The 20165-nt window shown below is 30.8% G+C and overlaps 4 protein-coding genes across 12 annotated transcripts in view; 3 read left to right on the top strand and 1 right to left on the bottom strand.

Moving 5' to 3' along the window:
* The window catches only part of CRIF (growth arrest and DNA damage-inducible proteins-interacting protein CRIF), a 1323-nt gene extending 917 nt beyond the window's left edge, over positions 1-406 (top strand). The window contains exon 2 of the mRNA XM_035867610.2: positions 1-406. This exon is cut by the window's left edge and continues 38 nt beyond it. Coding sequence (XP_035723503.1) covers positions 1-296 — 296 coding nt within the window. The 3' untranslated portion in view covers positions 297-406.
* A 531-nt stretch (positions 407-937) lies between these two features.
* Positions 938-4955, top strand: LOC118442242 (transmembrane protein 184C). 5 transcript variants are annotated; one of them, XM_085661825.1, is made up of 8 exons: positions 938-1357; positions 1442-1745; positions 1839-1875; positions 1953-2230; positions 2358-2564; positions 2667-2882; positions 2998-3325; positions 4851-4955. In XM_085661825.1, exons 2-7 carry the CDS (start codon positions 1498-1500, stop codon positions 3299-3301), a joined length of 1290 nt encoding a protein of 429 aa, XP_085517951.1. In that variant the 5' UTR covers positions 938-1357; positions 1442-1497; the 3' UTR covers positions 3302-3325; positions 4851-4955. The 5 variants fall into 5 exon arrangements, with proteins under 5 accessions (XP_085517951.1, XP_085517950.1, XP_085517949.1 ...); XM_085661824.1 differs by lacking the exon at positions 4851-4955 and adding an exon at positions 3556-3697; XM_085661823.1 differs by lacking the exon at positions 4851-4955 and adding an exon at positions 3404-3535.
* On the top strand, positions 4087-6458 carry BBS5 (Bardet-Biedl syndrome 5 protein). The gene is made up of 8 exons (XM_035867608.2): positions 4087-4517; positions 4851-4999; positions 5097-5146; positions 5236-5363; positions 5480-5615; positions 5751-5852; positions 5966-6157; positions 6230-6458. Exons 1-8 carry the CDS (start codon positions 4477-4479, stop codon positions 6437-6439), a joined length of 1008 nt encoding a protein of 335 aa, XP_035723501.1. The 5' UTR covers positions 4087-4476; the 3' UTR covers positions 6440-6458.
* Positions 6459-6900: 442 nt separating this feature from the next.
* On the bottom strand, positions 6901-10850 carry adp (WD and tetratricopeptide repeats 1). 5 transcript variants are annotated; one of them, XM_035867598.2, is made up of 14 exons: positions 10685-10850; positions 10205-10300; positions 9967-10097; positions 9724-9835; positions 9188-9574; positions 8965-9082; positions 8674-8853; positions 8402-8517; positions 8201-8328; positions 7993-8073; positions 7758-7900; positions 7537-7684; positions 7213-7405; positions 6901-7113 (listed from the first exon to the last, which is right to left on the bottom strand). In XM_035867598.2, the coding sequence occupies exons 2-14, from the start codon at positions 10268-10270 to the stop codon at positions 6901-6903; spliced, it is 2016 nt and encodes a 671-aa protein (XP_035723491.1). In that variant the 5' UTR covers positions 10271-10300; positions 10685-10850. The 5 variants fall into 5 exon arrangements, with proteins under 5 accessions (XP_035723491.1, XP_035723490.1, XP_035723489.1 ...); XM_035867597.2 differs by having other exon boundaries at positions 10205-10329; XM_035867596.2 differs by having other exon boundaries at positions 10629-10850.
* Positions 10851-20165: the final 9315 nt, after the last annotated feature.

Here is a 20165-nt window from a genome sequence, read left to right on the forward strand (position 1 = left end):
AATGGATAAACGATTTGAATACAAGACTTGCCAAGAAAGAAGCAGATATATTAGAAGCAAAGAAACATAAAGAACGTTTAATAGAAGAAGTTAGGTATCAGCTTGGATTTGATGTACCTATACATGATGAGAAATTTAAAGCAGCAATGGCAGAAAAAGAGAAGGAAGAGAAAAAGAAATTGAAAGAGGCTAAAAAGAAATTAAAGGAAGAAAAGATGTTAGTTAAATTGAACAAACTTCCGCAAACCAATGAAAACGCAACTACTGTACCATCTTCGGATGAGCCAATGAAATAAACCATGCTATATAATTATTGTATAGAATATAACATTAATGTAATGTACATAGATACAAAATCATTGTTTTTTTCTTTTTTTTTTTTTATGTAATTTAATAAAGTATAAAAATTGTTTACATGGATATAAATATCTGCAGTGAAAAAAGTTGAATTTAAATGTAGAAAAGAGTAACATATTAAGAATAGATTCATTATGCTGAATCTTGATTGGCCAATTCTTATATCTTCGCTAATACTGACCAATCAGAATCTCAAAATTTTATATCATTACTTTTATGTTTGGAAATTCATTATATACAGATACATAGACGTATCATTCGTTAATATTTCTTAATAAGATTAAATAAATAAACATATTATTTTATTTATATAGAGAACATTTACATCAAGGTCAGATCATAGAAATGTCGCTTTTTTAATGAAAGGATAAAAAATAAATCGAACTTGATCGAATAATTAGTTAAATATTTATATTTATTTTTCTATGTAGAAATTTTTCGACAATCAATAATAGATATATTATTACTTCAAATAATTATTTGATAATTGATTTGAAGGTCTAAAAGTTCTGTTAGAAAAAGGTACATCATGATTGGTGGATTTTTTCTCTCGATATTTGTACTATCGATGTCAGTGTCACAGGGACGTACTAAGTTGAAGTTAATTATGTTAGTTTTTATCCGATCCATAAAATATACGTTTGCGATGGTGGAATTGTTGCTTTATAAATAATATATATTTTGATAAACACATTGTATTTTTAGAAGATTTATGTCGTATAGATAAATCCAATGAATTTTGAAGAAGAGATAATATCAATGCGAATTGATTAACGTTGTTCGAAAGAAGAGGTTAAATTGATTGACATTAAGCTGTCATTGTTTACCGATTTCTCCTAGTGTTTTTATTTATTCACAATTTTATTAACGATATTGTGGTGACTAAAGCGTTTATATTATTTCAATATACTTTTATTTTTTAACGATGAATGCTGTTAATGTCCCGTTATATGATTTTTATGAAAGTAAATAACGTCTTATCAGTTGAGCGATAAAATCGGTAGACATATATTATACTCATTTTATATTTGCTCAAATAATGATTTATAATAGTTTGCAATATAGCCGCATTTATTATTTTCAGTATGAAAGCGTATAAGTTACAAAAATATGTGAAATACTGTACATCATATAAAAGCAATGGCTTCAATCTGTAGACGATGGAGATTATGGATATTACCAGTTTTGACTTGCTTGTATGCTCTCTTAATTGTTATATTAGTACCGCTTTTAATAGCTAATTCTATTAAGGATGATTTAAATAAACAAAAACAAGGTGCATTGGTGGGTGGAGCGTTTGTATTATTGGCATTGCCTATCGCTTTTTACGAAATCGTCCAACATATGATATATTACACTCAACCTAGGTTACAAAAATATATCATTAGGTATATTATGTTATTTTGTGTATGTGTATATATATATATACATATATCTTTTTTATATTATAATTATTTAACAAATATTATCATTTTGTTTAGAATATTATGGATGGTACCTATTTATGCGGTAAATGCTGTGAGTATATTCTAAAATAATCTTGAAATTATATGTATTATATATTATTTTTATGATTTATTCGATTGACGTTATAGTGGTTGGGACTTGTATATCCTGAAGGCAGTATATACGTCGATAGTATAAGAGAGTGTTACGAGGCATACGTGATATATAATTTCATGATGTATCTGTTGGCCTATCTAAATGCAGATCATCAATTAGAACACAGATTGGAGATGTCTCCTCAGGTACATCATATGTTTCCTTTATGCTGTCTTCCTGATTGGGAAATGGGACGAGAATTTGTACATATGTGCAAACACGGTATTTTACAATACACAGCAGTTAGGCCTATATCAACTTTAGTATCTTTGTAAGTATTATTAAATTAATATAACAATGATATTTTTCTATATAAATAGCTCGCATTGTCATAAAACAGTTCATATAATTTCTCATATATATATATATATATATTTTATATTATTATATCTTTCTAGTATATGCGAATTAAATGGAGTATATGGAGAAGGAGAATTTAGAGCAGATATTGCTTTTCCATACATGATCGCTCTAAATAATTTGTCCCAATTTATTGCAATGTATTGCTTAGTTCTTTTCTATCGTGCTAATTCGGAAGCTCTAAAACCAATGAAACCAATTGGGAAGTTTTTGTGTATTAAAGCAGTCGTTTTCTTTTCGTTTTTGTAAGTTTTCTCATGCTAAATCTTTTACAATGACAAAAGAAAGAAAGAAAGAAAGAGAATTAATTATGCAATCACATTAATTCCATTCACTTTTTCTTACAGTCAAGGATTTATAATCGCTTTGTTGGTATACTTTAACGTAATATCAAGTATATTTAACACGGAAAACACACATCTTATAAGAAATATATCTTCCAAATTACAAGATTTCTTAATTTGTATTGAAATGTTCTTAGCTGCGATAGCACATCATTACAGTTTTACGTATAAACCATTTGTAAATTTAGCACAGAGTCAAGCTTGGTGGGACGCATTTAGGTATGTATCAATTCTCGATTATAATTAATTATATCAAATTTATATTAAAATTATATAAATGTATAGTTAATCAATGGATTAAATAGAAGTTATATATATATGGATTTTTATGTAGGGCGATGTGGGATGTTTCCGATGTACATAACGATATTAAAGAACACTTAGGAGTTGTTGGATCATCCCTAAGTCGCAGAATTAGAGGACGCAGTGCTTATCAACAAGCATGGGGAAGTGCAACAGAACGTACGTCGCTTCTTCCTGAAGCAGCAGCAGTAATACCTAGAAGCGCACCTGCTTGTTCGTTTTCTAGTTATAATACAGCTGAAAATGGACAGAATAATAATCCCGGTGATAGTTTTTCTGTATCAACTGACATAAATACCGATACGCAGCATAGTACTAATAACATAAGTACATAGTTACGATGTCGAAATCATACGTATGTGAGTAAGAACATTTAACTGGACATAATATCATACTTTCTTTACACGAATTAACGTTATATATCATTTAAATGAAAGAAAGAAGAAAGAAAAAGAAAAAAAAAATACACGATTGTACAAATTCTCATAAGTATAACAACAACAACAACAACAACAACAACAACAACAATAATAATAATAATAATAATTATAATTATAATTATAATAATAATAGTCTACCTTTTTTTAAGGTATTTGAGAACAAGGATTTGATAAAACAACAATAATATAAATGATGTCAACTTAGCTTTCAGTATATTTTAATTTAATAGAATTGATAAATTTTATGTTACCATTGATATTGCCAAATATTGTCTGTATGCATATTAGTTCCTTATATAGAACAAATTTCATTTAGAATTTACTTGAATGTGTATACGCGCACGGTGTACGATCACATATGTATATACATGATATATTACAATGCTTTTTTATTATTGCTTTAAGAAATATGTGATATTTTTCTTTTGTAAATTCTTTTTCATTTCTATAGTAAATATAGAAAATAAAATTTTGGTAATTGAAGGTTCATCTTAAATTAAAATTGCTAATATTCTGCGATTAAAGAAACAATATTATTTATTATTTAAAGAGTATATCTTTTTGAGTTTATTATTACATTGAATTGTATTATTAATGAATTAATTATAATTCTGTTATAATATTATAAACTAATTCATATATATTTAATTGATTAATATGCGAATAACGTGTATAGCTGTATATTTAGAATTGTTTAAAAATACGTACTTGTTATTTTTAATGATAATTTTCTTTATTAACATATTTTAGCTTTAAAAAAAATTATTCAGTTTTAAACTTATCTGTATGCGTATATATAAGATTTGAAATATTTTCTTTGTATTTGTCTAACAGATGTGTAGAGTTTTTTATGTTACGAAATTTAAAAATTGGCGCCATTTCGTAACCACGCAACATTGTGATACACATCGTGCGTATATTATATATATATATATGTATATATATATATATATATATATATATATTTGTGTTTGTAGCATTGAGGTATTGACGAATAACGTTCTTTACTTGAAGTATTTTATTAAGTTTATCGATTAAAACTTTTCCAGGTTTTAATCAAATACGTCATAATGTGGGAAGATAAAGAAATAAGATTCGATGTATTTTACAAGTAATTATTTTATCAGAATAATAATTTCGTAAAACTGTAGCACGTTTGAAAAATATTTTCTTTTTTTGGGCACTTTATTTTTCTTTTTCTTTTTTTTTTTTTTTTTTTTTTCTTATGAATATAATTATTTAAGTTTTTGATTCTAAATATATGTGTATGTATATATATATATATATATATATATATATATATATATATATATATATTCATATATAATATTTTAATTTGAGTTTTTAATTGGAGATATTAAATGAAAGAAAATGTGAAAACGAATTTGTATAGAATAATTAATAGTATAATAATTATATCGATTATTTGTCATTTTAAATTTAGTCAGATGCAATTAAGAGTTGGTGAAATTATGGTAGACAAACTCGATATGATAGAAGACACGAAAGGAAATTCTGGCGACAATGGAAGATTAATTGTAACGAATTTACGAATATTATGGCATTCCATATCTTTACCAAGAATTAATTTAAGTATGTTCGAACCGACATAATAAATTCTAGGTTTCTATCAATTTTTTATAAAAAAAGAAAAGAAAAAGAATTTAATTAGTTTTTGTCATTTTCACAGCCATCGGTTTCAATACTTTCGTTACAATAAATTCAAAAACTGTAAGCACAGTAAGTATCCTTCGTTTAGGTTTATAAAAAATATTAAATATTACGTTTAGAAAAATTATCATATATATATATATATATATATATTTTAGGTTAAAGGTGGACAAACACAAGCTTTACACATTTTAACATCTTTTCGGAATAGTCAATACGAATTTATATTCACAAATTTAAATTCAATAAGTACTAGGCATTATACCTCAGTTATTGGTGTATATAGGTATGAATTCTTTTTTTTTTTTTTTTCTTGATCATAAAATAATTCATTTAATAATGACAATAGTAATAATAATAATAAAAAAAATAAATTAATGAATTAATAATTTCTATATATAGAGCTTATACGTCATCAAAAGTTTATCGAGAAATCAAATTAAGAAGTGGTATTGTCAATGAAAATAGATTGACTCTGTTGCCACATGAAAAAGTCCATACAAGTTTGCCGGATGTTTGGAATTTATCTGTTGAACAGGTTTCATATTGTTAACTTTGTTTTTTTTTTATTGAATTTTTTAATTTTTTAATTTTTTTTTTTTTTTTTTTTTTTTTTTTTTTTTTTTTTTTTTGAAAATAAAAATAACGCAAATATCGACGATAAATATTTTAGGGAAATATCGGAACTTTCATAGTTACAAATATTCGACTCGTATGGTTTGCAGATATGAATAATCAATTTAATGTATCAATGCCATATCTATCGATTGCTAGCGTAAGTAATCGATGATTTATACGTTTCTATGTATATACATATTTCATGACTTTGTATGTTATTTGTCACGCGTATCTGTATCGCGTTGTTTATGAAGGATGATTCGTTTTTAGGTTACAATTAGAAATTCTAAATTTGGAGCAACATTAGTGGTATTAAGCGACAAGGATAATAATGAATATATTTTAGGATTTCGTATAAATCCAATAGAAAAACTTCATACTCTTCACAAAGAAATTAATATATTAGTAGCAGCGTATAAGAAGTCACCGATCTTCGGCGTAGATTATACTTTTGAATATCAGGTAAAGTTTATTTTATACGATGATATAAAATAAAATATTTTCTTTTCGAGTGTATAAAGGTACGAATTGCAGGGACCGATGGAAGAAGAGATTCATCCAGAACGTTTCAACGAAATACAAGATAATCAGGGTGATATTTCTGATGTTATTGGTTATTATTTTTTCGAAGGAGGTTCGACACAAAGGAAACCTAATTTTTCAAATTACTTGGGATTGGCCATAGAAGATCCTAGAGAAGGAAGTACTTTACAAAATTTATGGGAGCTTGTACCCTCGACGTAATTAATTACTTTAAGTGTTTGTGATAAGAGAATATTTTCTTATATAAATTATATATGACGTATATATATCCTTGTGTATATATATATATATATATATAACAAAGGTAAGATTAACTTACAAATAGTAAAACTAGTACATTAGATTTTATTAAATACAATTTGCAGAAACAAAAAATTCATATATTAATTTTCTTCTTCTGTACATTTTGTTCTCTATTATCGTTCGAAAACGAATCTTTCGATTAAACAGAGAGTAGAATGTGATGTGCGGGGTTTTAGAATATCTAAATTAATATCAAACATAAAGAAGGTAATAATAAAGAGAAGTGTGGTGTAACTAAAAAATGGGATCTAATTAAAATGGAATAAGATATATTACGAATATAAGGCGTGCAATAGTTTTTGATGAGAAAAATTTTATCAAATAATCGACATTAGTTTCATTTCTCTTTTCTCAAAGGCTTAGCTTGGTCTACAATTTAACGGATGAACAATCGGTTGATCGTTTTGATCATCAATTTCTTCATTAGGTTCATTCTCTTCAGGTTGTTCAACCGGAAATCTATAACCCATATTAATCAGCATTAATTCAAATGGATCTCTATTCATACGTATTTGATTTGCAGATGCAGCATCTTCCAAATTTTTAATTTCCCTGTCGTTTATACTGCCATCCTAGAATTTATTTCAATAAAAAAAATTAGTCATTTTTTTTTTTTTTTAAATCATATAATCCAATTGTAACAGTTATATAAGAAATATTGAATTATTTACTTCTGGTAGTGGGCTCCATAATCTGATAACTGGATCTATGCCACTTGTTGCCAATAGACATGTTGATGGATGTGGCTGAAGACAATTTACAATTCTATCATCACCTCTTAATACACGTATAATATTTGTTGTATTCCGATCCCAAATAAAAAAGGAACCATCGTCCGATCCGGCAACTATATATTGTCCATTGCTTAAATAATATTTAATATAATTTTTTTATTATTATTTATTAAATATGTATATATATATATATATATATATATATATATATATATATTATATATATTTATTATTATAAGTGATAATAATTTTCTCACATACTTTCCAAAAAAATTAGCTTCTTTTATGTCTGTTGTAGTGTTACAATGACCACAAAATCTCATTTTATAATCTATAGTATTGCTTCTCCATTCTTTCTCATAGCCTGAGATTCGTGAAAGATCTTGTTCGAAACTATCAATGTCCCTACCTGAAGAATACAAATATTTGATATACAATCAAAATTTATATCTTTTTAAGTAAAAGTCATTGTATAAACAAACCTGAATCAATAGCTTCTTTAATATCCATTTTCAAAGCTTTGCATGCAGAATTGGATGCATATTCAGGAAATTTGCATAAAAAATTTTTAATAACTTTTTCAGCTTCAACTGATCTATTTAGATCAAACAAACATCGTGCTAACCTAAAAAAAAAAAAAAAGAAAAAAAATTTGATCTCAGAAATGGAAGAATAATACAAATACTTTTCTTTTTTCTTTTTTTTTTTTTTTTTTACCTAAAGTGTGCCTTTACATGTTGTGGATCAAGAAGCAAAGTCGTCCGACAATCACGTAAAGCAGCATAAGTATCACCATCCCTGTAAATGACATTGTTATTGCGTTTATGGAAATTTTAAAGCTTCAAAAATATTATTTACAGCAATATAGATTTTTTCTTTCCACAGTAATATATAAATTATTGTTTATTAACAATTGTTTATTTACCAAGCGCGTTTCATAAATGCTGCAGCTCTATTAGCAAAAAGTACAGCTGCTGTGGGGCAGTAACTAATAGCTTTATTATATAAATTGATTGCTATAGTATATTTTTGTTGTTCAAAACCTTCATTAGCCTATAATATAAAAATATAATTAGATAAATATGTATAACATTAAATTCACTTATGATATAGTACCAATATATACCTGACGTTTTAATTCTTCGACATGATGAGGCAGAGTTCTGATATTTGTATTAGCAAGATTAACATCACAATTTTCTATACAACCATTTTTTGATTTTGAATCTTTTTCATTCGTCTCTGTTAAAAATAAAAATTGTTGACGAACTTATAAATGACATGAGAGACCTATATTAGATTATTCACAATCAAAAAAAAAAAAAAAAAAAAAAAAAAAAAAAATAAAAAAAAATAAAAAAAAAATAAAAAAAAAATAAAAAAAAAGAGTATAATTACCTGAAATATTTTTAATATTATAACTTTGAAATATTTTTGAATTCTTTGAATTGTTGATATCATATAAATAAATCTGTTCTCCGCCCATATTAACTAGCAATTCATTCCCATCGGCACTAAAGGTCAAATATGTTGCTGTAAGGCTTCTATTACCATCACGCGGACGTGAGTGCAGATGGCCTATTTAATGTTAAAGAATAGTCTCCGTTAGAGAGATCATGTAACAGGCATCAAAAAGGAGGAGTAAGTACAAAGGAGCCGCGTACGCTATCTCTGATCGTACGAACGAACCCGCGATAAAATACTGTGCACAACCCAATGGTACATTATCCTCCGGATCACCTTCGCCGCTTCGAATGAAGCTAAGATGTCTCCTGTCCCAGTCAACGTGAGGAAAAACAATTGGAACCTGTAGATATTATGGAATACATAGAAAATGTTTTCTTTTTTTTTTTTTTTTTTTTTCATTCCATTGGAATAATATATAAAATGATAGTAATTATTTAATACTCAAAACCTGAGAATGTTTGATCATTCTGCGATCATACATCCTTATGTAAGCATCGTTAGCCCCAATAGCTACCAATTCTGGTCTCTTAGGATTTATGGAGATACATTTTCCTTCCGCGGATCTTCCCATATGATTTACCAAGTTTATAAGTACGTTAGGCTCATTATTTTCACATGTATGTGGTACACGTATATCATACTGCAGTACCAAACCATCTTCAGCCACGCTCCAAAATAATGAAGGTATACTTCCTATTGTAGCTATACGTTTAACACGTCCTAGATGACAATAGCATGCAAGGATCGGTTCCGTGAGACTAAGATCGTGTACTTGGACTTTACAATCAGCTGCCCCTGATACCAACACATTATTATTTGTCTTTGGCATGAACTAAAAATAAATATAGATTATAATGAGGCCATAACTTAGCTCAGCTTGATAAAGCGGAAGTATCATGTTTTCTGTTACGAATCAAGAAATGGTTTTATAGAACACTAATCATAATGATATTTTTTATAAAATAATAAATATATAGATACCTTTGCAGAAAATATATTTCCACGGTGTCCAGTATGAATAACTAACTTTTTTTCATAACGAAATGGATCCCATAATATAATATTTGTATCATCCGAGGCAGAAGCTAGTACTCTAAAAACATATTTAAAATTGTTTGTTATTATTAGAACAGACAATTTTATTTATTTTATTTTTATTCATTATTAAAACATTAAATTTACAATTGATTTCATTCTATTGAAAAATAAACAAACAATACGTACTTTCCAGTTTCATCCCATTCTAAACAATTAACACAACCAGAATGACCATTCAATTCTTTTTCTAATCCCAATCGTAATACCAAATCTTCAGTAACGTGTAATTTTTGAGAGACCGTATATGCTATGGATTCCTATATAATATATAATATCACATAAATAAAGAATAAAGATGAATTTAATCTACAGAGAGACTGTCATAAAAAAAATTGGATAAAATATTATAAAACAATGATCATACTTGTATTTCCCTTTGACGGATAAGATTTACAACCGTGTAATCTTTTTCTTGTCTATGCACTGCCATGTTTATCTTATGTACTGTTTCTCTTAATATCTACAATAGTATTATATTAAATTCAGTAACTGAAAATGATAAGAGAATAAAATAAATTAATGTTAATTAATAAATAAAACATTTACACTAGGTATCCATTGAAAGACATTAAAGATACATTTTACAATTGGATTAAATGTTCGTTAAAAAAACATTAATCTACGTATGTTGTATATACAAAAACATAAAGGAATGTTCAATAAAAATTTAATCGCGCATGGATTTATTATAGAGTTATGAAAATAAATAAGAAATTTCAGATGATAATGTATGCATCGATAAGGAAAAAGTTAATCAGAATACGTGAAGGTTGATTAAAACAACTCACCTATTCTCAAGTTGTACGAGACATATCTTAAAAAGTATAAAGAAAGCCATACTAACGCTTCCAATGTTATTTCACACGCATATAATAAGCTTCAAAGTCAGAATATTCCATATTTTCTTTCTTCTCTTGTGGATTGCGAAAAAAAAATTAAAGTTTTGTTAGAAACGTTTCTCATGAAAAAACACTGATCAACGTTACATTTCCACCATCGAGTATCAGAAACAGTGTTCTCAATCTGAAAACAATGAATTTCCTACTAAATCATTTTGAAAGTGCACGTTTTTCCCGCCAGTAGAATTAAGCATTTTTCGAGCGATTTGAAAGAAAAATTAAAAGGTCGTTTTTATATCGGTCTTCATTAACAAAAATAATTCTTTTTAAAAGTTATTAATTTTTTTCTCGATATCGTCAAGCGTACTTATAGTTTTTTTTTTTGTATATTTCATCTCAATAAAGTAACATACTACTTTATCGAATTATCGATCGAGTAATTTAATTCCTCCATCTTGTCTAGAAGCTTTACGCGTATTAGTCGGTAACGTAGAATTCGAATGAAGTGTAACGGTTTTCGCGACTTTTCGAGTATAGGTTTCTTACAGATTTCATTTTATTGTCTCTTTTGTTTCATTTTATTATTAGAATTCGTAACGCGGTTAGAAATTAATTACATAATATCCGTAAAGACAATAAATCAGATAATTGTTATATTTCTTCGAATCGCTTTAATATATTTTGAAATAATAGTATCTATAATTAACGATATAACCTAATTAACAAAATGGCATTGCAAATAATTATTGTTATCGTCGAATAAATCATAAGAATTATTTTTATTACTTAATAATTTTGATATTCATGAAACAAGTAAAAATATTTATTACGAATCGATTAAAAATTGTATATATGTATTGCAGGATTAATCGTTAATCGTTTAAACCATGTAGGATTTTGTTATACAAAAATTTGTCAAAGAAATTCATCGCCAGTAAATTCAAGTAAATATATGCAGGATACGAACGTGAACGATAAGATATTTACAATATAGAGATAGATTTTATTCTAATAGATACGTAAGAAAAAATCGAAGATTTCTTTGCATAATGGTCTTAAAAAAAAAAAAAGAAAAAAAAAAAATCGATTCGCAATACGTTGAAAATGACGGAAAAAGAAAAAAAAACAAAAAAATAAGAAAGTCAATACTCGAATAAAATTATTGAAAATCAACCGAAGGGAGGGCAATTTAAAGTCCAAAGTTCACGGTCCACAAGTCCACAACAATTCACGGTAGTAATTACGTTTACGATTACGATTATTATTACGATTACTGTTACGGTTCAGGTTTCGATGTAAGAATATTCAAAGTGGGAACTTTACAAGAGCGAGACGTAGATATCGTGCCCGTTGTGGTTTCTGCAAAGTCCCGTGGCAAAGACGGAAAGTCTAGCTAACGAGGGAGCCAAGAACAGCTTACTTGGCGGAGGCAGACCATTTTCGAAAGTTCCTCGAGTTGTGTAACAAACTTTACTCGGGATTGGTTGCCCGAAGGGACGGGTGGGGCTGGCGGAAGTGAGAAAGAGAGAAAGAGAGAGAGAAAGAGAGAGAGAGAGAGAGAGAGAGAGAGAGATAAACGAAGGCGAAGTAAGTCTCAAGTAACATGGCCAAAGAGGAAGGGAACGATGGAGAAGAGTTCCTCCGAGAGAAGAGATTCAGTTAGGAAGGATACTACATAACCGATATATATATATGTATATATATATATATATATATATGTATGTATGTATAGGTATATATTATATACCGTCAGACCCGTCCGACGAAATACGTGCAAGCACGTAATAGCAAGCGATACGGAGATACCTTTGGGAACGTGCCTCTTTTTCGAAGCTTTCCATTTCAAAATTGGAAGTATAGTATGTGTATACCTTAACGATATATTTTTTTTTCTATATTCTCATTTCTTCTTCTTTCTCTCTTTCTCTCTCTCTCTCTCTCTCTCTGTTTATTTTTTTCTCGTCTTTCTTTTTTCTTTGGTTCCCTTCCTTCTTTCTTCCCCCCGCCCCGGCCCTCTGTTGTCTTTCTCTACCGATATTTATCAATGATCAGAAAGGGAAATAAAATAGGATATAAAGATAAGGATAAGAGTAGAAGAATTAGGAAAAATTTTTGAAGTAATTCGAGCAGATAAGATCGAATTCGAGATGCAATTTTTAGAAAGATGATAGCACGATCAGAAGCAGCGAAATGCTTCAGCAGGGACGATGACGATCGGTCGGTCTATGCCCTCGCGTTTCTAATTCCGCCGCTTACTCGCTTACTCGCTCGCTCGTTCGTTCGTTCGTTCGCTCGCTCGCTCGCTCGCTTGCGCGGACGTCAAACAAACAACCGGCAATTAAATGCAAATACGGCTAATGCGTTCTGGGTCGGATGTGCAAGTCACCGTGCTCGTTATGGAGATCCACCCGCGGCCATGTTGTTTCGTCCAGTGTGTGTTAACTGAATGTGTTACTCTATCTCTTTCTCTCTCTCTCTCTCTCTCTCTCTCTCTTTCTGTCTCTCTATCACTATTTTTTTCTTTCTCTCTCTCTCTCTCTCTCTCTTTCTTTATTTCTCGTATACTGTACAAGTCAATATCGATGTAAACGTCCGTTATATAAAACCGGCTTAAAGATACTCATCGAAATAGAAGAAAAAGAATAATAACGTTCTACAAATAACCATAAGCATCATCAGATGTCCACACTCTTTTACTCTCTCTCTCTCTTTCTCTCTTTCTCTCTGTTTCTTTAAAATTTCCTATTAAATCTTTTACGGAGATCTAACGATCATTCCAACACAACTAGCTAATTATATCTCAATAGAAAAAAAAAGGGAAGAAAAAAGGAATAGGAAACAAGAACAAAATAAGATTTTTTTTCTGTTCTTTTTTTCTCTTCTTTTTTTTCTTTTTTTTTCTTTCTTTTTCTTTCTTTCTTTTTTTTTTTTTTTTTTTTTTTTTATTGTAGACATATCCAGAGATGATAAATTAATTTAATTAATAACATTTTGGAGATGGGTAAAATTTTTCCATAGATCTTTGAACGTTCAATACAAGCTATAATTTAGCATCGTAATTATCGTCGATTGTGAAAAGAGAATTAATTTAATAAGATAATTGTGTAGGTATGAAAGATTTCTCTTTTGAAAAAATATCACGTACGCATTAATAATTATAATACATGGATACTAACTACTTTTTTTTTTTGCATTTCGTTGTTTTATCCTTTTTTTTTTTTTTCCTTCAATCGTCTTATATGTATGTATGTATCTTTAATTACAGCGATACAACGATAGCGCGAACTGACATACCTAAATGATGATTTTTGATAAGAAGAAAAAAAGAACGAAAGAAAGAAAGAGAAAAAGAGAGAGAGAGAGGGAAAGAGAGAGAGAGAGAGAGAGAGAAAGAAAGAGAGAGAGAAAGAGAGACCGTCAGAGAGTTTTCTCATTAGAACGAGTCGGATTATCGGATTTGTCTAGAATTTGTCGAATCGTTCCGATTCCTTTCGATATTCTCCAAGGACGTTGATCCTAGCCTATTGAAAATCGCGGGAGTATGAGTGTAAACCTAGTACGACGAACGATCCTTTTCGTCCTGCTGGGTCTTCCTTTTGACGCGACGCATCATCAACGTATATATATATATATACATACATATATCTATCAGTAGAGTATATAGCTACAATATTGAATGGGGATAGCAATGTTACTGGTTATGTCGTCGATGAGGAGAGAGTCAGAGATAGAAAGAGTGAGAGATAGAGAGAGAGAGAGAGATAGAGAGAGAGAGAGAGAGAGAGAGTGAGAGATAGAGAGGGTGCATCGTGTTGCGTGTTCGTGTATACGTCGATCCGCATTATGGACTATGTTCGTATATTACCGGTTCTCGATACACGAAGCCTATGCACGTCGCATAGAATAGACTGGTGGATTACGCGTTATATACAGTCTATGGGATTTGAGGGATATCGTGTAGTACACACACGCGAGAGTAAATCTTTCTCTTTTTCTCTCTCATCCTCCCTCATACTCTTTCTTTCTCTCTCTCTCTCTCTCTCTCTCTCTTTCTTTTTCTTGTGAGAAGAAGCCATCTAGAAAGAGAGAGAGAGAGAGAGAGAAAGAGGATATCTTAAAGAAGATTAGATCTTTTCATTGTCATTGATTTAATCGAGCTCTATCTTCTCGTGTTTTATATATTTCCATGACTTGACTTCTTTTTTAGGGATTGAAATTATATATATATATATATATGTTTCTTTTATGTAAATCTTTTCTTTTAAATCAGAGTTTGATATTGGATTAGTAAAGGGGAATACATTTTTGACATTGATTTTATTTATTTCATTTATATATATCTTTCATATCACTTATTTGTTCTGATTAATCGAATCGTATAAATTAGAATCGATATAGTATTATATTTATTTTTTGTCTAAACGAGGTTCGCTTTATAATTATTATATATATATGTACATATTTTTATATATATATATATGTATTTATGTATACATATGTGTATATATATATATAGATTGATTCGCACGTACATGATGTAGAATTTAGTCGAGCAAGCGTGCAATACACGTTCGAGCGTGACAGCACGTGGCTACAATATCGAAATCTTGATCAGCGTATAGATCGAGCGAACGCCATTCGTCAAGGTTCTGCGAGCTCCCTATAAAAATTGTGATACCGATCTTTTTCCTTGCATTAAGCCGCTCGTCACGTGTACGAAAAATTTTTCGAACGAAACGTATCGAATAATACGTAAGCATGTAGGTATACATATAGGTTTTATGATTATAACAAAATTAAAGAGGGCTTGATTATCTAAACGATTATTATGTTTCGACATACTTTTTCGATTAATTTTCATTTGCTTTTTATTTTTCTTCTATTCTTTTTTCTTTCTATTTCTTTCTTTTAATCGTTCATTATTATTTCGATTAATAGATACGTTCGATAGTTAATACAATTTCTATAATTTATTATTAATGATTTATAATATTGAAAGAGTATTAATGCTGTAATTGTAACATTATAATATTAATATTAACACAATATCCAATATTATAATATTCTGTTATTAATGTATTAAATATACTACGTATAATTCACGATATGTATATTACATTTAATATTCTACACTATAGTACTTAATGTTAAAGCTATAATTAATATATTAATATGATAGTAATATTATTAATATACGACGCTAAATACTTTATAATATTGATGCACGATAATCTTCAAGTTATATTATTTTTTATAAACATTAAATAAAAAATTTAAGCTCATATAAGATTAATTAAATAAATCGATTGGTATTATGAAATATATATATGTATACCTATATAAGTATCAGAATTAATCAGGAACACGACTTACATATACATACACACATACATGTAAATGAATAAATAAATAAATAAATAAATAAATAAATAAATAAATAAATAAATAAATATATATACATATATATATCGATATCTTGACTATTGTACAAATGTATAAATTCTAATGATGTACATGTAATCATTGACATAGTAGATTTACGAACGAAGAAGTAGAATTCGAAGGGTTGCTCTACGGCATCGACATCTTCCGTTTCGAGATGAACTCCCTAACGAGGAAGAGACGTGCTTAGAGGATGCTCAGGGAGGAAGGAAAACGACAACGAAGAGGGCGAAGGGGTGTGGAGGAGGAGGAGGGGGGATGGAGGGGTAGAGAAGAGGTTGAAAGAGGAGGAAGGTTGAAGAAGGAGGATGAGGATGAGGATGAGGAGGATGTCTCGGCGGTGGCGAACAGCGACGAACAGAAGCGGAAACAATTAAATGCTCATGCTCGAGCGATCGCATTGTTCGCGTTGTACACGGTGTACAACGGGGGTTCTGGGCTCGGGTTACGGGGTACGGGGGTTTGGGAGTTGGGGGCAGGGGTCGCGGCCGCTCGCGATTCGCCGGATCACCGGCGGCATTCAATCGACTCGCTCGTACGAGATACATCGTTGACTCTCGAAGACCATTTGTGTGTGCCACATTGTGTCACGTTTATTCGTCGAATGGTCTCTGATTTGGCCAAGGGTAAAAAAAGAGAGAGAGAGAGAGAGAGAGAGAGAGAGAGAGAGAGAGAGAGGGAGAGAGAACGTTCTCTCTCCCTCTCTCTCTCTCTCTCTGCTTCTCTCTTTAACGTCACGTGAGAATCTATCTCATCGAAAACGGAAACTAGCTGACGGATGATCAACCGAGTGTAAACTGATTGAACAAATTTATCTTCAACGAGATGTCGAGATATCCTATTGATACGATACGACGCGATACGATACAATAATTTAATATTGTAAAACAAAAAAGATATGCATAATTAGACAATACAGGATGATACGTCGAAAGTTTCTAAAGTTCGACGATCTGATGGTAATGATTAGTTCTAAAAAAAAAAAAAAAAAAAAAAAAGAAAAAGAAAATGAAAAAGAAAAAAAAACAATTCTCGAGAGAAGGAAGTAAAATTTGATATTTAGAAACTTTTAAGTGGTTAAGTAGATAGCTAGGTACTTACTAGCGAACGTAATCCTAGATAACATTATATCAATATAAATATAAAAACATACACGAATATCTTGTGTAAGTACATGGATATTTCTCTAGGGGAAAAAAAAAAAAAAAAGGAAAACGAAAAAAAGGGACTTGAATTTTGAGACACGTTAGTCCGACGAAAAACGAGGGGTAAGGGTAGGGGTAGGGTTATGCAAATGTGTACAAATGCGAGCGAGAACATTTTTTCTCTCATCTCCCCTATCTGTCTCTCTCTCTCTCTGTCTCCTGCTTCTTCCACTTTCTCAGTATTTGTTACCTAAGGTATAAGCATTTATACGTAAGTATGCACGTATACAAACACATACACGTATGTATATATTGTATATATATATATATATATATATATATATATATATATATATATATATATATATGTATGTCTACATATAAATAGATAGAGGTACAGACGAATTCCATGGAAAATAGAGATGCCACGTTCTCTAACCAGTACTGAATGAGCCTTCGACCATCCTCCTCCTTATTCTCCCTCTCCTCCTTCTCCTCCCGTATGTTTCCCTCCTTTCCTCTCGTTCAAATCCTCCGTTTTCGCACATCTGTACAACGACGACCGGTCCCTAGGTATTATTTTGCCCGAGGCAACAGCCAACGAAAGTCGTTTCTCTCTCTCTCTCTCTCTCTCTCTCTCTCTCTTCTCTTGGAACACGGTGTATGAATAAAATATTATTTTCACGCCATGTCGCATCAGGCAAGGTCCATTTCCCCGTTCTTTTTTCTTCTTCTACTTCTACTACTACTACTACTACTTTTTCTACTTCTTCTTCTTCTTCTTCTTCTTCTTCTTTTTCTTCTTCTTCTTCTTCTTTATTCGTTCGACCTTTTTCTTACACTACTTATATTCGTCTCTCTCGAACTCGTATCGAAATTTACCATTATTATGTTATGTATCTGTATGTTTTATTATATGAACGAGTATTTCCTATTTCTTTATTTCCCCCCCCCCCCCCGCCCCTTTCTTTTTCTATTTTCTCTATAAATCTTTTTCTTATTGGATATAATTTATCAAAGATTTCGGTACTTCTAAAAGTAAAGTAAATATATTTCATTGATTTGATAATTAATAACAAAGAGCATCATAATTATAATAGTACTTACGTACTTTCAGTGTCGTCTGATATATACAGGGTGAAGTTGAAAGTTTCTTAAACTTGTAATTTTAAACAATTCGACGAAGAATGTTGGCTTTATTAGATATGAAAAGGAAAAAAAAGAAAAAAAGATGGAAAAAAAATGTGTCTCGAAAAAGAGGCTAATTGATTTGTAAAAAAAAGTCACGAGGAAGGATTATTGTTGGGAAGTTAAAAAAGGGTAGTCGCGTATACTTATAGATAAGATATTATTGAAGAGTAGTCCCCACATATATAACACATACACGCACACATACGGACGCGTAACTATCTACTCCGAACGCGATGGGTTCGTGCTAACTCTTTCAAAGTACATATCTCCTATTCGAGTTAGCAAGCATCTATGAAAGATAGAGATCACGTTGAACGTGAAAATAATATCGTTAGGTAGGACTAATGGAGGAGCCGCGAAAATTATTGCTCAAACGTAGCATATTTATCGCGTAGCGCTTGGTACCGGTCGAGAAGAGTAGAGGAGGAGGAGGAGGAGGAGGTGATGGAGGAGGAGAGGAGAGGAGAAGAGAGGAGGATGAACGGGGTAGGGGGACGAAGAGCAATGGGAAAGCAGGTTGGCAGCCACCCTCCGTCGGTGCAACGTGTAATGTATTTTAAAAGCGTGCCTTCCAAGGGTGGCGTCAAAAGCCGATACAAAATATGATCAAATAAAGCGCGAGAGAATTCAATTTGGCAGGCTCTTTCTCCGCACGGCGGCTTCGGGCCGCATGAAAAATCGCATCAAAACGTTCTCCGGGTCCTTCTCTCTTTCTCTCTCTCTCTCTTTCTCTCTCTCTCTCTCTCTCTCTCTCTCGTTCTCTCTCTTCCTTTCTCTATTTTTCTCTTTCTCTCTTACTCTGTCTCTATCTCTTTTGAAAAGCAACGTGTCAATATCCACACGTCGAAGTTACAATTGTCATGGTTATTATTATGTATTAAAGAAGATCCACGATCTGATTCGGTCGTTTCGATATAATCATCGATTTGATTCTTGATATTTGATATTTGATATTTCGAATGAACGAGAAATATTACTTGAACGATCGATCGATAGATTTCTTTTCTCCGGAGATAAATAGTCCGTTCGTAGAATATCCACTTTAGGAAAGGATTATTCAACGCTCTTTTGACATGCTTGCGTTACACACCAAGTAATATATACCGTATTATCTTCTTTTTTCTTTTTTTTTTTTTTTTTTTTTTTTTTTTTTTCTTTTTTTTTTTTTTTTTTTTGTTGAAAAGAAACGAAAAGGAAAAATAAAAAAGGAAGGTGCTGGAGAGGGGAGGGGAGGAAGAAAATTGTCGTCCTCTACAGGCGCGTTAAGCGTGGTTTCGCGTTAGTTTCGGGATAGCTAGGATATGAAAGAGAGAGAGAGAGAGAGAGAGAGAGAGAGAGAGAGAGAGAGAGAGAGAGAGCGAGAGAGAGAGAAAGATAGAGATAGAAATAGAGATAGAGATAGGATGAATTTTGTGCGCGTGCTCTGAGAGATATGAATTCGCAAGAGAGTGTGAGAGAGAGAGAGAGAATGAGAGAGAGAGACAGAGAGAGCGAGTAGGAAAGAGGATAGAAGGAAGACAGAGAACAAATGTACGCGCTTACGAACGCGCGTGTTCGAGGATGCCTGCCTGCATGGCAGGTTAATACGGTAGAGTGGAGGGTGGCTGCTGATGTAATTTTTGCCCGTTTGATGTCTTTAATGGAATCAGGCGCGTATCTAGCAGGCGCCACTCAATTTGCCAGGGTGCGACTAATGGCTGCCGAGAGG

The sequence above is a fragment of the Vespa mandarinia genome, chromosome 16 (genome assembly GCF_050613455.1).
Source record: "Vespa mandarinia isolate Hongniang chromosome 16, ASM5061345v1, whole genome shotgun sequence".
NCBI lineage: Eukaryota > Metazoa > Arthropoda > Insecta > Hymenoptera > Vespidae > Vespa > Vespa mandarinia.